The 14,618-nt window shown below is 39.5% G+C and overlaps 1 protein-coding gene across 4 annotated transcripts; it reads left to right on the top strand.

Annotated features, from left to right (window-relative positions):
• Positions 1-14: 14 nt before the first annotated feature.
• Positions 15-5,727, top strand: vap (RAS p21 protein activator vap). 4 transcript variants are annotated; one of them, XM_090159236.1, is made up of 19 exons: positions 15-50; positions 524-823; positions 890-1,039; positions 1,104-1,239; positions 1,315-1,503; positions 1,562-1,646; positions 1,704-1,848; positions 1,922-2,142; positions 2,206-2,288; positions 2,349-2,749; positions 2,816-2,892; positions 2,955-3,127; positions 3,190-3,349; positions 3,412-3,554; positions 3,618-3,733; positions 3,798-3,952; positions 4,015-4,181; positions 4,245-4,367; positions 4,434-5,727. In XM_090159236.1, the coding sequence occupies exons 1-19, from the start codon at positions 25-27 to the stop codon at positions 4,509-4,511; spliced, it is 2,928 nt and encodes a 975-aa protein (XP_090015362.1). In that variant the 5' UTR covers positions 15-24; the 3' UTR covers positions 4,512-5,727. The 4 variants fall into 4 exon arrangements, with proteins under 4 accessions (XP_090015362.1, XP_090015363.1, XP_090015364.1 ...); XM_090159237.1 differs by having other exon boundaries at positions 17-154; XM_090159238.1 differs by having other exon boundaries at positions 23-154; positions 563-823.
• Positions 5,728-14,618: the final 8,891 nt, after the last annotated feature.

The following is a 14,618-nucleotide window of genomic DNA, read 5'->3' on the forward strand; positions in this document are numbered from 1 at the left end:
GGAATTTTGTGAATAGTTCGTTTGATGGTTTCGTTTCGGACTGATATAAAGTACACGTAAATGTTTTTTCTTATTTAAACGGTAATTTTTTTTATTAAAATGGCCAAGTAACCGTACTTAACATGTGCTTATGATGATTATTTTGTTCGCTTAGGTACGTGTGTTCTGTTTTTTATAAGAACTTTATTAAATTAACAACCAAGGCCCAATTTCCCTTTATCAACTAGCATCGAGTACAAGTAGTATTCTGAATCTCAATACTTTTTTTCGCCTTTTCCTAACATTAAACCATGTCTAAATTTAATAATTAAGTAACGGACCTGCAAAATGGTAACCTTTGGGTCTTTATCTCAGCCTTTACTTTATTTGGAAGTATAGTATATTTTATTTAGTAGATTATTGATATTGTATTTGTTAGTCCAAGGCCCCCTTGTAAATTAGGCGATAGTCATAATGTATTAAAAATTTTAAAAATGCTAGATCAGATTACCTGCAGTTAATTCATTAAATTTGTATATTACAGTAATATTCTACTACAATTAATGAATTTTCTACAAGAAAGCCTTTTATTGGCTGCGGAACTGAACAGCTCGGCTTTCCACTGTGTCTTCCCTGGTGGTTCCAGTGGCATGGCAGACCATTGCGGGAGATACGAACAAGAAAGACCTAAGAAAGGTGCATTGGCAACTAGTCACGGCCAAAGTAGTCAAGATGATCCTACTCAAGAAGGAAGCCTTCAAGATGAATTTGACCCTTTTGCTGCGGAAGGAGATACTTTGGAAGATAACGTCAATGTCTCTCTTAATGCTCCACCACAAACACAGTGCGAATTTGAACTATTCATGACTCAACCTTAGTTGAATTTTGAGTAATAGAACTATTTGATTAGTTGGTATCATGGAAGGTTAGACCGCTTCACTGCTGAACAAAGGCTTCAAACTGCTGGGAAACTTGGGAGCTACTTGGTTAGGGAGAGTGACAGAAAGCAAGGCTCCTATGTTCTTTCCTATTTAGGCCATACTGGAATCAACCATTTTCGGTAAGTTCAATGTGTTGAATCTTTTCAAATTTGTAGAGTAATATTTTGCTTTTCTTATATACAGGATTACAGCAGTCTGTGGAGATTTTTATATCGGAGGAAGACAGTTTGACTCCCTATCTGATTTAATTGGTTACTACACTAGCTGCTCTGACTTGTTAAAAAAGGAACGCCTCACGCACCCAGTGTCTCCTCCTGAAGTATTGACTTTAACATTTTAATTTAGGTTTATCAGTTTTAAACTCCTTTGTAATAATTTATTTGGTTTATTTCAGCCTGTTGATGATAAGAAAAGAGTGGTAGCTATATTGCCCTATACAAAGATACCAGACTCTGACGAACTGAGTTTCCAAAAGGGGGACATATTTGTTGTACACAATGACATTGGAGACGGTTGGCTATGGGTTACCCTTCACCGAACGCAAGAAAGTGGGCTAATTTTCAAAGAACTAGTCGAAGACTTGGTAAGATTAAAGATGATGTTATCTGGTGCTATTTGTTTTATAATTATTTTTATGACAGGATGATAGTGTTGATCCAAATGAAATTTATCCATGGTTTCATGGCACCCTAACAAAAGAAGCGGCTGTAGATAAGCTTGCGAAAAGTTAGTTATTTGTGTTTTCATTTGGTTGAATTATTTTTATGTATTTTTTTGTTTCAGTGGGGCCTGGCAGTTTTCTTGTTAGACCAAGTGACAATTCACCAGGAAACTATTCTTTGTTTTTTCATATTAATAATGCCATTCAAAGGTTCAGGATTGAAAGAAGAGGTAATCGTTATGTTATGGGTGGAAGACACTTTGATTGGTTTGTAGTTTTGGTTATGTTTTATTATTTAAAGGTGGACAATGAGTTTTATAGTGTCTTACCATTAATTTAGTCTTGAAGCTGTGATAAATCGCTATAAAGTAGAACAAATAGTGGAAGGTCACACTCTCGGTGATCCTGTTTTGAAGGTACCATTTGAATGTCAACGACCAACTCGCAACGAAAACAACCAAAAGACTCAAGACGTGTATGCAACTCTGCGTGAAAGCCGTGAATTTGGAATACTAAAACGAAATAAAAGTATTAGAATGAAAGGATACTTGAATAAGAAAAGTAAATTATTAGTTTTTGTTCTGAAAATATTTTCTATGTTAAAAAAAAACCATACTCTGGTAGGTCAAACAAATAGAAAATGGAAGAATCTGTATTTTGTTCTAAATGCAACAGAGCAGCAACTCTTATTTTATGATAATCCAAGGGTATTTGCGTATTTTTTATTATTCTCATTGCTTATATGTAAATCTTAATTTGGTTTTCAGAGAATGAAACCAAAAGGTCTAATTCAACTTAGCTACACATTCCTATACAGTGTCCACGACAGTCTCTTTGAAAGACCAAATTGTTTCCAGCTGGTAGAACGAGCCTTGCCTTGTATGAGCGTTGTTTACTATCTTTGTGCTAGCTCGGCTGATCTAGCCCAAGCATGGGTGCAGGCTCTGAAAGGACTCTGCGCTCCTCAGCTGTGTAGACCAATAAAAACTACAAATCATAATGTAACAGAGGTCCGAAGCTTGCATTTGACCCTTTTAGAAGCTCACCGTTTGCCTGTACGACTTGTGCCACACCCTTTTTGCATAATATCGCTCAATCAAGTAAAAGTGTGCCGCACTCAAGTCAAATGTCCACCTGACCCAATTTGGGAGGAGGAATTCTTACTGGAGTAATGTCTCGCCTTTTCATTCTTGTGAAGTTTTAATCGCATTGATCAAATCTCGAATTATTTTAGGGATGTTCCAACTGATATAACGTCATTCTCTATAACCCTTTATAATAAAGGAAAACGTTCCAAAGATTTAGAAATTGGTGATTATGGTTACTTTTATATTTAAGAAAAAGGTGGTCATCTAATGTTCCATTTTTTACAGCTGAAATGACTGTAGATTTAGACAATTTGGTTAGTGGTGAGGAAGAGGAGGATTGGTTTGCACTCAGTGGATTGACTCCTCCTGTCAGAGAAGATTGGGGCTCATTAAGGGTTCGAATTCGTTATGTTCATGAAATTATTATGCCAATAGCGGAATATAATGCCCTTAAAGAAGTAATTCTAAGATTTTTCTGTTTACTTTTTGATTATCTCTGAAATTAATTTTTACGTTTTAGCTTCTTTTGGAGGAAGAATTGGAAATTGTCAGGGTATTAGCTGATATCTGTCATAGAGACAGAACACCTTTAGCTCACGCAATATTGAGGGTGTTTCGTTCTGAGAAAAAAGAAGCTACTTTGCTCAAAACTATGAATGATCGAGAAATTGATAGAGAAGGTTTTATATAAATATACAAATTGTTAGTTCTGTCTAGCTTGATTTACAAATTTTACTTTTAGAGGAAACATCGACATTATTTCGAGCAGCTACTCTAACAACGACTTTAATGGATCAGTATATGAGGAACACTGCTCATAATTTTCTTCAGCATGCTGTTCAGAATTGCATTCAACAAGTAATGGATGGAAGACAGTCCTGCGAAGTAAATACATCATTTGTCTCTATGAAAAATAATTTTATTTTCTAATAATTATCTTTTCTGTAGTTGAATCCCAGTAAGTTGGATAGCCCTTCGGAGGCTTGCACCAATGCTGAACATTTGTTGTCGTTGCTGGATGAAATTATGGAATCCATGTTTGCATCTGTCGACTATTGCCCAAAGTCCGTTCCGTTTGGAACTATGGCTTTCCATTTCAGACTCTTACTATTAACTTGATTTTTGCAGGACTTTGAGATACATTTGCAATTGTTTGCAGAAGAAGGTTATTGCTAAGTGGCCAAATGAACCTCTTGTACGAACTAGAGTTGTTAGTGGGTTTATATTCCTTAGATTGCTATGTCCGGCTATTTTAAATCCGAGGCAATTCAATCTAATCAATGGTAATAATAATTATTTCCGTCAAAAATTCCATAATTAACTTTTTCCTATTATTGATCTGTAGACACACCCTCGGAAATATCCTCTCGAAGTTTAATATTAGTTGCAAAGTGTCTTCAAAGCCTGGCAAATTTAATCGAATTTGGAGCCAAAGAACAGTGGATGGAAGTAGTCAATCCTTTCATTTTAAAAAATAAAAATCGTATGATAAAATTTTTAGATGATATATCGGTGAGTTGCTAGGAAATGTAACATGAGCTAGTAGCATTAAAATTCTAATTTAAATAAAAATAGAATGTTCCTGAACGTCCTGAACCTGAAGATACAATAAATATTGACCCTTCGCGAGACTTAGCCACGCTACATCATATATGCTCGTCTCATAAAGAAGAAATTCAAAATTTAAGCGCAAATAGGGTAAATATAATAAGGCGTTTTTGTTGATTTATTTATGATTTTAATAATAATGTTTCTCTCCCTCAGCCAATTCTTAAACGGTTAATCACCGTGACTGAAATGCTCAGCAAACACAAACAACATTACGTTGAACTTCTTAGGTAGTGCTTAATATAATGATGCATCGTTCAAATGATCAATATATATTTTAACAGTTTGGGGGGATGGATTTGAGATAAATAGTCTAAAAGGCAATTTTAATACAGTAACTATAAACTGCGAATCTCATTATTTTTTTCACACGTGGTAACTTTGACCAAAAGTATTTTCTAAAGTTAAAGCTTTCCCCTTTGGGTCTAGATACATTTCTGGTGAATTTCTCCCTCAATTCTTGTAATCGTTAAATTTTTTTAAAAGTCAAGTAACCTAATACAGTGTTCCTAGATTTCGGCCAATTTTTACCCAATAGTTCGATTCAAAGTTGGTTTTATACTTAATCTACCTTGGAAAGAACTATGGCGTAATCCTTGACTATAGTTTTTACTATAGTTTACTTTATAAAAATGTTGGTGCATTTAGTCAGTGATTGAGGTCCTGAGGTCCTATTTTAAGTTAATTTCATCACATTCCAAATTTTTTTACCCAAAAGCTGAAATTTTTTACATATTGGTCTTCATTTACTTGTTTTTATAATTGTGTAGAAATTTTAATAATTTTTAACTATTTTTCTAAAATATTTGAAGCATTTGTTTTATATTAAAATTACTTAAGTCTTTTAAATTTAAATTGGTATTAATTAGGGTTTATCAGTATTACTTAAATGGAATCCGTAATTTGGACCCTAAATTCCTAAGTTTTTTTAAATGCACTAAACTGATTCTGCCTCTGCTTACTTATGTCGAATTCCTTTTACCACTTCAGATCGCTCTGGTAAAGTAATCTGATATAAAAATTGAATTGTCATTTGAGAGAGCAAAAGGAAAACGCCATTAAGGAATTGGAAATTGTTTAGGATAAAAGTATTAATTACTAGTATTTTAAATGTCTAAATACAAAGTCTGTAATAGGCTGTTGGTATATTAGTTTAAATTCAGATGGCTATGTTCAAAGTAACCAAAAGCTTGCAAGGGTGCTGGTTTAAAAATGTACATAACCATTTTGTACATAACAAGACAGCGAATTTTAAATTTATTTCCAACATTTGGTTGAATATAATTATTGAAAAAATGTTATGTACAAACAAAGCTTAAGGGGTTTAAGAAAAGTAGATTGACACTTCAAAACATTAAAAAGAATTTTGCAGGGAATTTTTATGTGAATCTCTTCTCAATCTCTTTTTGCTCCAATTAAGTTTAGAATGTTTTATGTGGAAATATTTCATTTCGTTCCAACGTAAGATATGTAATTCCATTATATGTAATTAGTTAGATTTCTACAATAAAATATAATTTATTTATTCTTAATTTGATAATTTCAGTAACACTAGCGTCATAGTATAGGAGTAAGCCACGTTATCATTTTTTAAGTGCAAAAGGTCTGCTGAGCCCTAAAAACCAGCAATTAAACGAACTAATGGCTGCTAAGTGGCTCTCAGTAAATAGAAAAGTTTCATTTGTTTTTTAAGAAATTTGGCGTGTGTAAACAAGGGAAATATAACAATAACTTATATAAAAACATAAGTTTGACTAAATGGTTTATCTTGATCTTGAACTAATTAATACAGGGATGTTATGGTTCCCCCAAAATGTAAAAAACTATTTTTCCAATACCTCATCCAACCATAGAGATAGAAAACAGGTAGACTAGAAGCTCCATGACTTGACCTACAGCGAAGGCCCTTTTTACGACTTTCTCCTGGAAGCCTGGGGATATTCTATTTTTTTCTGGATAAGCTCGTAGTCTCTAAATCCCCGGGTCCCGACGGTCTTCACCCGCTTTTGCTTAACTCCCTATCTAACATTCTATTTTGCCCCATATATTTACTCGTTTCCTGTTCATTTGATCTCTGCGAGCTCCCTGCTCCTTGGATAAAGACTCATGTGACCCCAATGATCCAATCCACAAGAAAGGGACCAGGTCTGACCCTACGATTTTCCGCCCCGTTAGAAATCTTAATCAGGTGACTCAGGTCCCAAAACTTTGCGAACACTTGGCCCACCACCCAGTGGCGTAGCTGAGAACGAGGCCTCCCGCAAAAATTTCTATGAGGCCCCCTTTTTAATTTTTTTTTATGGTTAGCGGGGCCCCCCCGAAGCTTGAGCCCCCCCGCACCGCGGGCCCTGCGGACCATCAGCTACGCCACTGCCACCACCAAATTACTACCATGCATAGCATACATTTTTTCACACCTTCTCAACATGGTTTCTTGTGCTAAGCGGTCTCGTCTCTCCAACCTACTCCAAGCCACTAATGCGTGGTCCGGTTGGATAGATGAGGGTTACAGTGTCGATATTATTTTCCTGGACTTTTCTAAGGCCTTTAATGATTCCATCCCCCATTCTGTCCTACCGCGGTCTCTGGTCCTACTCCAGGCGCTTCGGGATTCTGGAATAGAGTAAAGACAGTGCTACGTCACACGACGTCACCCATGCTTTTTCCTATTCATAAAAAATTCGCGCCCACAATGGCGGCCATGGCCAAAGCTACAGAATGCTACTTCTCTATTGAAGGGGATGCTTTAGGTTGGCTAGAAAACTTTCTACCGGGTCGTAAACAAAGGGTGGTCCTACAAAGCGAAGCCTCTGAGTGGAACGATATGAATCAGAGTGTCCCCCAAGGATCTGTCTTGGCTCCCCTACTTTTTATTATAGAGTAGTGTCAGTGCTACATCACGCAACGTCACCCATGCTTTTCCCTATAGAGAAAAATACGCGCCTAAAATGGCGGCCATGGCCAAAGCTACGAGGTGATTCTACTCTATTCTTATTAATTCCCTGCCTGCTGTTCTGCCCTACATTTCAGAAACGCATTATCGACCAATTTTGAGATTTTGAGTTTCCCTACCTATTATACTAATTTTAAGTCGCTGATTCCTAATTTCAAATCCATTTATTTTTATATCTCCTAGATTTCAAGATATTGTAATTGACAAAACGCATTTTTAAGCCAAATTTTCAAAATTACCGCGCAGAAACGCATTATCGTGCAGGAGATAAGCATCTGCTTAGGACGTAACGGTGGAATTGGTCCGAGAAATTTTTCAAACGCGATAGCATTGTCTGCTAGACTTTCTCGATTAGTTTTAGGATCCCACTGGGACCCTCACTAAAAAGCATACCGGCATACCGGGCATACCATTACCCAAGATAGGAGCGAATTTGGCCAGAAATTTTCCTAGCTTATACAAATCGGCCTGGTTCGCTCTTATCTTAGCTTACAGCACGGGCATACCATAAGCTAAGATAAGAGCGAACTTGGCCAGCTTATACAAAGCGTTTTAGCTTCATTTTTGCGCAAGTTTTTGAATCTTTATCCATTTTACCGACATTTTTATTCAGTTTAAATTACTTTAAAATGATTTAATTTAATTTCAATAATAAAACTTGATAATAAATTGTTTTAACTTCATTTCCGAGTACTTTTCAATGGGCATACCTGCGCTTAAAGGGGGCATACTTGGGCCAAAGGGATGGAACTTCACGCAAACGTCATATTTAAATGTTTTTCCTTCATTTCCGACTACTTTTCAATGGACATACCGGCGCTTAGTGGGGGCATACTTGGGCCAAAGGGATGGAACTTCACGCAAAAGTCATATTTAAATGTTTTTCCTTCATTTCCGACTACTTTTCAATGGGCATACCTGCGCTTACTGGGGGCATACTCAGTAGCGGCGCTACGGTTTTTTCACAAGTGGGCTAATTATTTTGTGGCCCCTAAGAATTTGGTGGCCCTTACAACTTAAGTGACCCCTTATAAATTTTCCAGGAAGCGAGAAGAGCAAGGTCGTTTTATTGTTGCGGCTCTCGTCCCATTTACTGGACCCCCTACTGCTTGTATCCGACCTGGAGGGGACACGTGCATGCCCCGGGTATTTCCCTAAACTCCTTTAAGCCCCTTTCTTTTGTTTCTATCGTTCATTCAATTTTCTCTCAATTTCTGCCTCCTTCCTCTATATCTGTTTATGGTCTACTCTCTTCTTGAGTAAACGAATTATTTTGAAAGATTTTTTTCCAGTAAAACGTTTCTTAGCAATAAAACCAATTTCTAGAGATTAAGAAGATTCATAAATTCAAATATGTGGCCTCTTAATTATAAATATATGGCCCTTTTAATAAAAATGTGGCCCCTCCCAGAAATGCAGGGGGGCTAAAGCCCACCTCAGCCCACCCTTAGCGCCGCTACTGGGCATACTTGGGCCAAAGGGATGGAACTTCACGCAAACGTCATATTTAAATGTTTTTCCTTCATTTCCGACTACTTTTCAATGGGCATACCGGCGCTTAGTGGGGGCATACTTGGGCCAAAGGGATGGAACTTCACGCAAACGTCATATTTAAATGTTTTTCCTTCATTTCCGACTACTTTTCAATGGGCATACCTGCGCTTACTGGGGGCATACTTGGGCCAAAGGGATGGAACTTAACGCAAACGTCATATTTAAATGTTTTTCCTTCATTTCCGACTACTTTTCAATGGGCATACCGGCGCTTACTGGGGGCATACTTGGGCCAAAGGGATGGAACTTCACGCAAACGTCATATTTAAATGTTTTTCCTTCATTTCCGACTACTTTTCAATGGGCATACCTGCGCTTAGAGGGGGCATACTTGGGCCAAAGGGATGGAACTTCACGCAAACGTGATATTTAAATGTTTTTCCTTAATTTCCGACTACTTTTCAATGGGCATACCTGCGCTTACTGGGGGCATACTTGGGCCAAAGGGATGGAACTTCACGCAAACGTCATATTTAAATGTTTTTCCTTAATTTCTGACTACTTTTCAATGGGCATACCGGAGCTTAGTAAGGGTATACTTGGGCCAAAGGGATGGAACTTCACGCAAACGTCATATTTAAATGTTTTTCCTTCATTTCCGACTACTTTTCAATGGGCATACCGGCGCTTACTGGGGGCATACTTGCGCCAAAGGGATGGAACTTCACGCAAACGTGATATTTAAATGTTTTTCCTTCATTTCCGACTACTTTTCAATGGGCATACCGGCGCTTACTGGGGGTATACTTGGGCCAAAGGGATGGAACTTCACGCAAACGTGATATTTAAATGTTTTTCCTTAATTTCCGACTACTTTTCAATGGGCATACCTGCGCTTAGAGGGGGCATACTTGCGCCAAAGGGATGGAACTTCACGCAAACGTCACATTTAAATGTTTTTCCTTCATTTCCGACTACTTTTCAATGGGCATACCGGCGCTTACTGGGGGCATACTTGGGCCAAATGGATGGAACTTCACGCAAACGTCATATTTAAATGTTTTTCCTTCATTTCCGACTACTTTTCAATGGGCATACCTGCGCTTAGAGGGGGCATACTTGCGCCAAAGGGATGGAACTTCACGCAAACATCATATTTAAATGTTTTCCCTTCATTTCCGACTACTTTTCAATGGGCATACCGGCACTTACTGGGGGCATACTTGGGCCAAAGGGATGGAACTTCACGCAAACGTCATATTTAAATGATTTCCCTTCATTTCCGACTACTTTTCAATGGGCATACCGGCGCTTACTGTGGGCATACTTGGGCTAAAGGGATGGAACTTCACGCAAACGTCATATTTAAATGTTTTTCCTTCATTTCCGACTACTTTTCAATGGGCATACCGGCGCTTAGTGGGGGCATACATGGGCCAAAGGGATGGAACTTCACGCAAACGTCATATTTAAATGTTTTTCCTTCATTTCCGACTACTTTTCAATGGGCATACCGGCGCTTACTGGGGGCATACTTGGGCCAAAGGGATGGAACTTCACGCAAACGTCATATTTAAATGTTTTTCCTTCATTTCCGACTACTTTTCAATGGGCATACCGGCGCTTAGTGGGGGCATACTTGCGCCAAAGGGATGGAACTTCACGCAAACGTCATATTTAAATGTTTTTCCTTCATTTCCGACTACTTTTCAATGGGCATACCGGCACTTACTGGGGGCATACTTGGGCCAAAGGGATGGAACTTCACGCAAACGTGATATTTAATTGTTTTTCCTTAATTTCCGACTACTTTTCAATGGGCATACCTGCGCTTAGAGGGGGCATACTTGCGCCAAAGGGATGGAACTTCACGCAAACGTCATATTTAAATGTTTTTCCTTCATTTCCGACTACTTTTCAATGGGCATACCGGCGCTTACTGGGGGCATACTTGGGCCAAAGGGATGGAACTTCACGCAAACGTCATATTTAAATGTTTTTCCTTCATTTCCGACTACTTTTCAATGGGCATACCTGCGCTTAGAGGGGGCATACTTGCGCCAAAGGGATGGAACTTCACGCAAACGTCATATTTAAATGTTTTCCCTTCATTTCCGACTACTTTTCAATGGGCATACCGGCACTTACTGGGGGCATACTTGGGCCAAAGGGATGGAACTTCACGCAAACGTCATATTTAAATGTTTTCCCTTCATTTCCGACTACTTTTCAATGGGCATACCGGCACTTACTGGGGGCATAATTGGGCCAAAGGGATGGAACTTCACGCAAACGTCATATTTAAATGTTTTCCCTTCATTTCCGACTACTTTTCAATGGGCATACCGGCGCTTACTGGGGGCATACTTGGGCCAAAGGGATGGAACTTCACGCAAACGTCATATTTAAATGTTTTTCCTTCATTTCCGACTACTTTTCAATGGGCATACCGGCGCTTACTGGGGGCATACTTGGGCCAAAGGGATGGAACTTCACGCAAACGTCATATTTAAATGTTTTTCCTTCATTTCCGACTACTTTTCAATGGGCATACCGGCACTTACTGGGTGCATACTTGGGCCAAAGGGATGGAACTTCACGCAAACGTCATATTTAAATGTTTTCCCTTCATTTCCGACTACTTTTCAATGGGCATACCGGCGCTTACTTGGGGCATACTTGGGCTAAAGGGATGGAACTTCACGCAAACGTCATATTTAAATGTTTTTCCTTCATTTCCGACTACTTTTCAATGGGCATACCGGCGCTTAGTGGGGGCATACTTGGGCCAAAGGGATGGATTTTCACGCAAACGTCATATTTAAATGTTTTTCCTTCATTTCCGACTACTTTTCAATGGGCATACCGGCACTTACTGGGGGCATAATTGGGCCAAAGGGATGGAACTTCACGCAAACGTCATATTTAAATGTTTTTCCTTAATTTCCGACTACTTTTCAATGGGCATACCGGCACTTACTGGGGGCATACTTGGGCCAAAGGGATGGAACTTCACGCAAACGTGATATTTAAATGTTTTTCCTTAATTTCCGACTACTTTTCAATGGGCATACCTGCGCTTACTGGGGGCATACTTGGGCCAAAGGGATGGAACTTCACGCAAACGTCATATTTAAATGTTTTTCCTTAATTTCTGACTACTTTTCAATGGGCATACCGGAGCTTAGTAAGGGTATACTTGGGCCAAAGGGATGGAACTTCACGCAAACGTCATATTTAAATGTTTTTCCTTCATTTCCGACTACTTTTCAATGGGCATACCGGCGCTTACTGGGGGCATACTTGCGCCAAAGGGATGGAACTTCACGCAAACGTGATATTTAAATGTTTTTCCTTCATTTCCGACTACTTTTCAATGGGCATACCGGCACTTACTGGGGGTATACTTGGGCCAAAGGGATGGAACTTCACGCAAACGTGATATTTAAATGTTTTTCCTTAATTTCCGACTACTTTTCAATGGGCATACCTGCGCTTAGAGGGGGCATACTTGCGCCAAAGGGATGGAACTTCACGCAAACGTCACATTTAAATGTTTTTCCTTCATTTCCGACTACTTTTCAATGGGCATACCGGCGCTTACTGGGGGCATACTTGGGCCAAATGGATGGAACTTCACGCAAACGTCATATTTAAATGTTTTTCCTTCATTTCCGACTACTTTTCAATGGGCATACCTGCGCTTAGAGGGGGCATACTTGCGCCAAAGGGATGGAACTTCACGCAAACATCATATTTAAATGTTTTCCCTTCATTTCCGACTACTTTTCAATGGGCATACCGGCACTTACTGGGGGCATACTTGGGCCAAAGGGATGGAACTTCACGCAAACGTCATATTTAAATGATTTCCCTTCATTTCCGACTACTTTTCAATGGGCATACCGGCGCTTACTGTGGGCATACTTGGGCTAAAGGGATGGAACTTCACGCAAACGTCATATTTAAATGTTTTTCCTTCATTTCCGACTACTTTTCAATGGGCATACCGGCGCTTAGTGGGGGCATACATGGGCCAAAGGGATGGAACTTCACGCAAACGTCATATTTAAATGTTTTTCCTTCATTTCCGACTACTTTTCAATGGGCATACCGGCGCTTACTGGGGGCATACTTGGGCCAAAGGGATGGAACTTCACGCAAACGTCATATTTAAATGTTTTTCCTTCATTTCCGACTACTTTTCAATGGGCATACCGGCGCTTAGTGGGGGCATACTTGCGCCAAAGGGATGGAACTTCACGCAAACGTCATATTTAAATGTTTTTCCTTCATTTCCGACTACTTTTCAATGGGCATACCGGCACTTACTGGGGGCATACTTGGGCCAAAGGGATGGAACTTCACGCAAACGTGATATTTAATTGTTTTTCCTTAATTTCCGACTACTTTTCAATGGGCATACCTGCGCTTAGAGGGGGCATACTTGCGCCAAAGGGATGGAACTTCACGCAAACGTCATATTTAAATGTTTTTCCTTCATTTCCGACTACTTTTCAATGGGCATACCGGCGCTTACTGGGGGCATACTTGGGCCAAAGGGATGGAACTTCACGCAAACGTCATATTTAAATGTTTTTCCTTCATTTCCGACTACTTTTCAATGGGCATACCTGCGCTTAGAGGGGGCATACTTGCGCCAAAGGGATGGAACTTCACGCAAACGTCATATTTAAATGTTTTCCCTTCATTTCCGACTACTTTTCAATGGGCATACCGGCACTTACTGGGGGCATACTTGGGCCAAAGGGATGGAACTTCACGCAAACGTCATATTTAAATGTTTTCCCTTCATTTCCGACTACTTTTCAATGGGCATACCGGCACTTACTGGGGGCATAATTGGGCCAAAGGGATGGAACTTCACGCAAACGTCATATTTAAATGTTTTCCCTTCATTTCCGACTACTTTTCAATGGGCATACCGGCGCTTACTGGGGGCATACTTGGGCCAAAGGGATGGAACTTCACGCAAACGTCATATTTAAATGTTTTTCCTTCATTTCCGACTACTTTTCAATGGGCATACCGGCGCTTACTGGGGGCATACTTGGGCCAAAGGGATGGAACTTCACGCAAACGTCATATTTAAATGTTTTTCCTTCATTTCCGACTACTTTTCAATGGGCATACCGGCACTTACTGGGTGCATACTTGGGCCAAAGGGATGGAACTTCACGCAAACGTCATATTTAAATGTTTTCCCTTCATTTCCGACTACTTTTCAATGGGCATACCGGCGCTTACTTGGGGCATACTTGGGCTAAAGGGATGGAACTTCACGCAAACGTCATATTTAAATGTTTTTCCTTCATTTCCGACTACTTTTCAATGGGCATACCGGCGCTTAGTGGGGGCATACTTGGGCCAAAGGGATGGATTTTCACGCAAACGTCATATTTAAATGTTTTTCCTTCATTTCCGACTACTTTTCAATGGGCATACCGGCACTTACTGGGGGCATAATTGGGCCAAAGGGATGGAACTTCACGCAAACGTCATATTTAAATGTTTTTCCTTAATTTCCGACTACTTTTCAATGGGCATACCGGCACTTACTGGGGGCATACTTGGGCCAAAGGGATGGAACTTCACGCAAACGTGATATTTAAATGTTTTTCCTTAATTTCCGACTACTTTTCAATGGGCATACCTGCGCTTACTGGGGGCATACTTGGGCCAAAGGGATGGAACTTCACGCAAACGTCATATTTAAATGTTTTTCCTTAATTTCTGACTACTTTTCAATGGGCATACCGGAGCTTAGTAAGGGTATACTTGGGCCAAAGGGATGGAACTTCACGCAAACGTCATATTTAAATGTTTTTCCTTCATTTCCGACTACTTTTCAATGGGCATACCGGCGCTTACTG

This window comes from Leiobunum rupestre, chromosome 9 (genome assembly GCF_980474605.1).
Source record: "Leiobunum rupestre chromosome 9, qqLeiRupe1.1.hap1, whole genome shotgun sequence".
NCBI classification, from domain to species: Eukaryota; Metazoa; Arthropoda; class Arachnida; order Opiliones; family Sclerosomatidae; genus Leiobunum; species Leiobunum rupestre.

Bases quoted from the DNA above. Each gene is read 5' to 3' on its own strand.
- vap (XM_090159235.1), top strand. From the start codon at position 25: ATGGTTTCGTTTCGGACTGATATAAAGTACAC. The intron at 1,040-1,103 runs GTAAGTTCAATG...TCTTATATACAG, and splicing joins ACTGGAATCAACCATTTTCG to GATTACAGCAGTCTGTGGAG. The intron at 4,182-4,244 runs GTGAGTTGCTAG...AAATAAAAATAG, and splicing joins AATTTTTAGATGATATATCG to AATGTTCCTGAACGTCCTGA.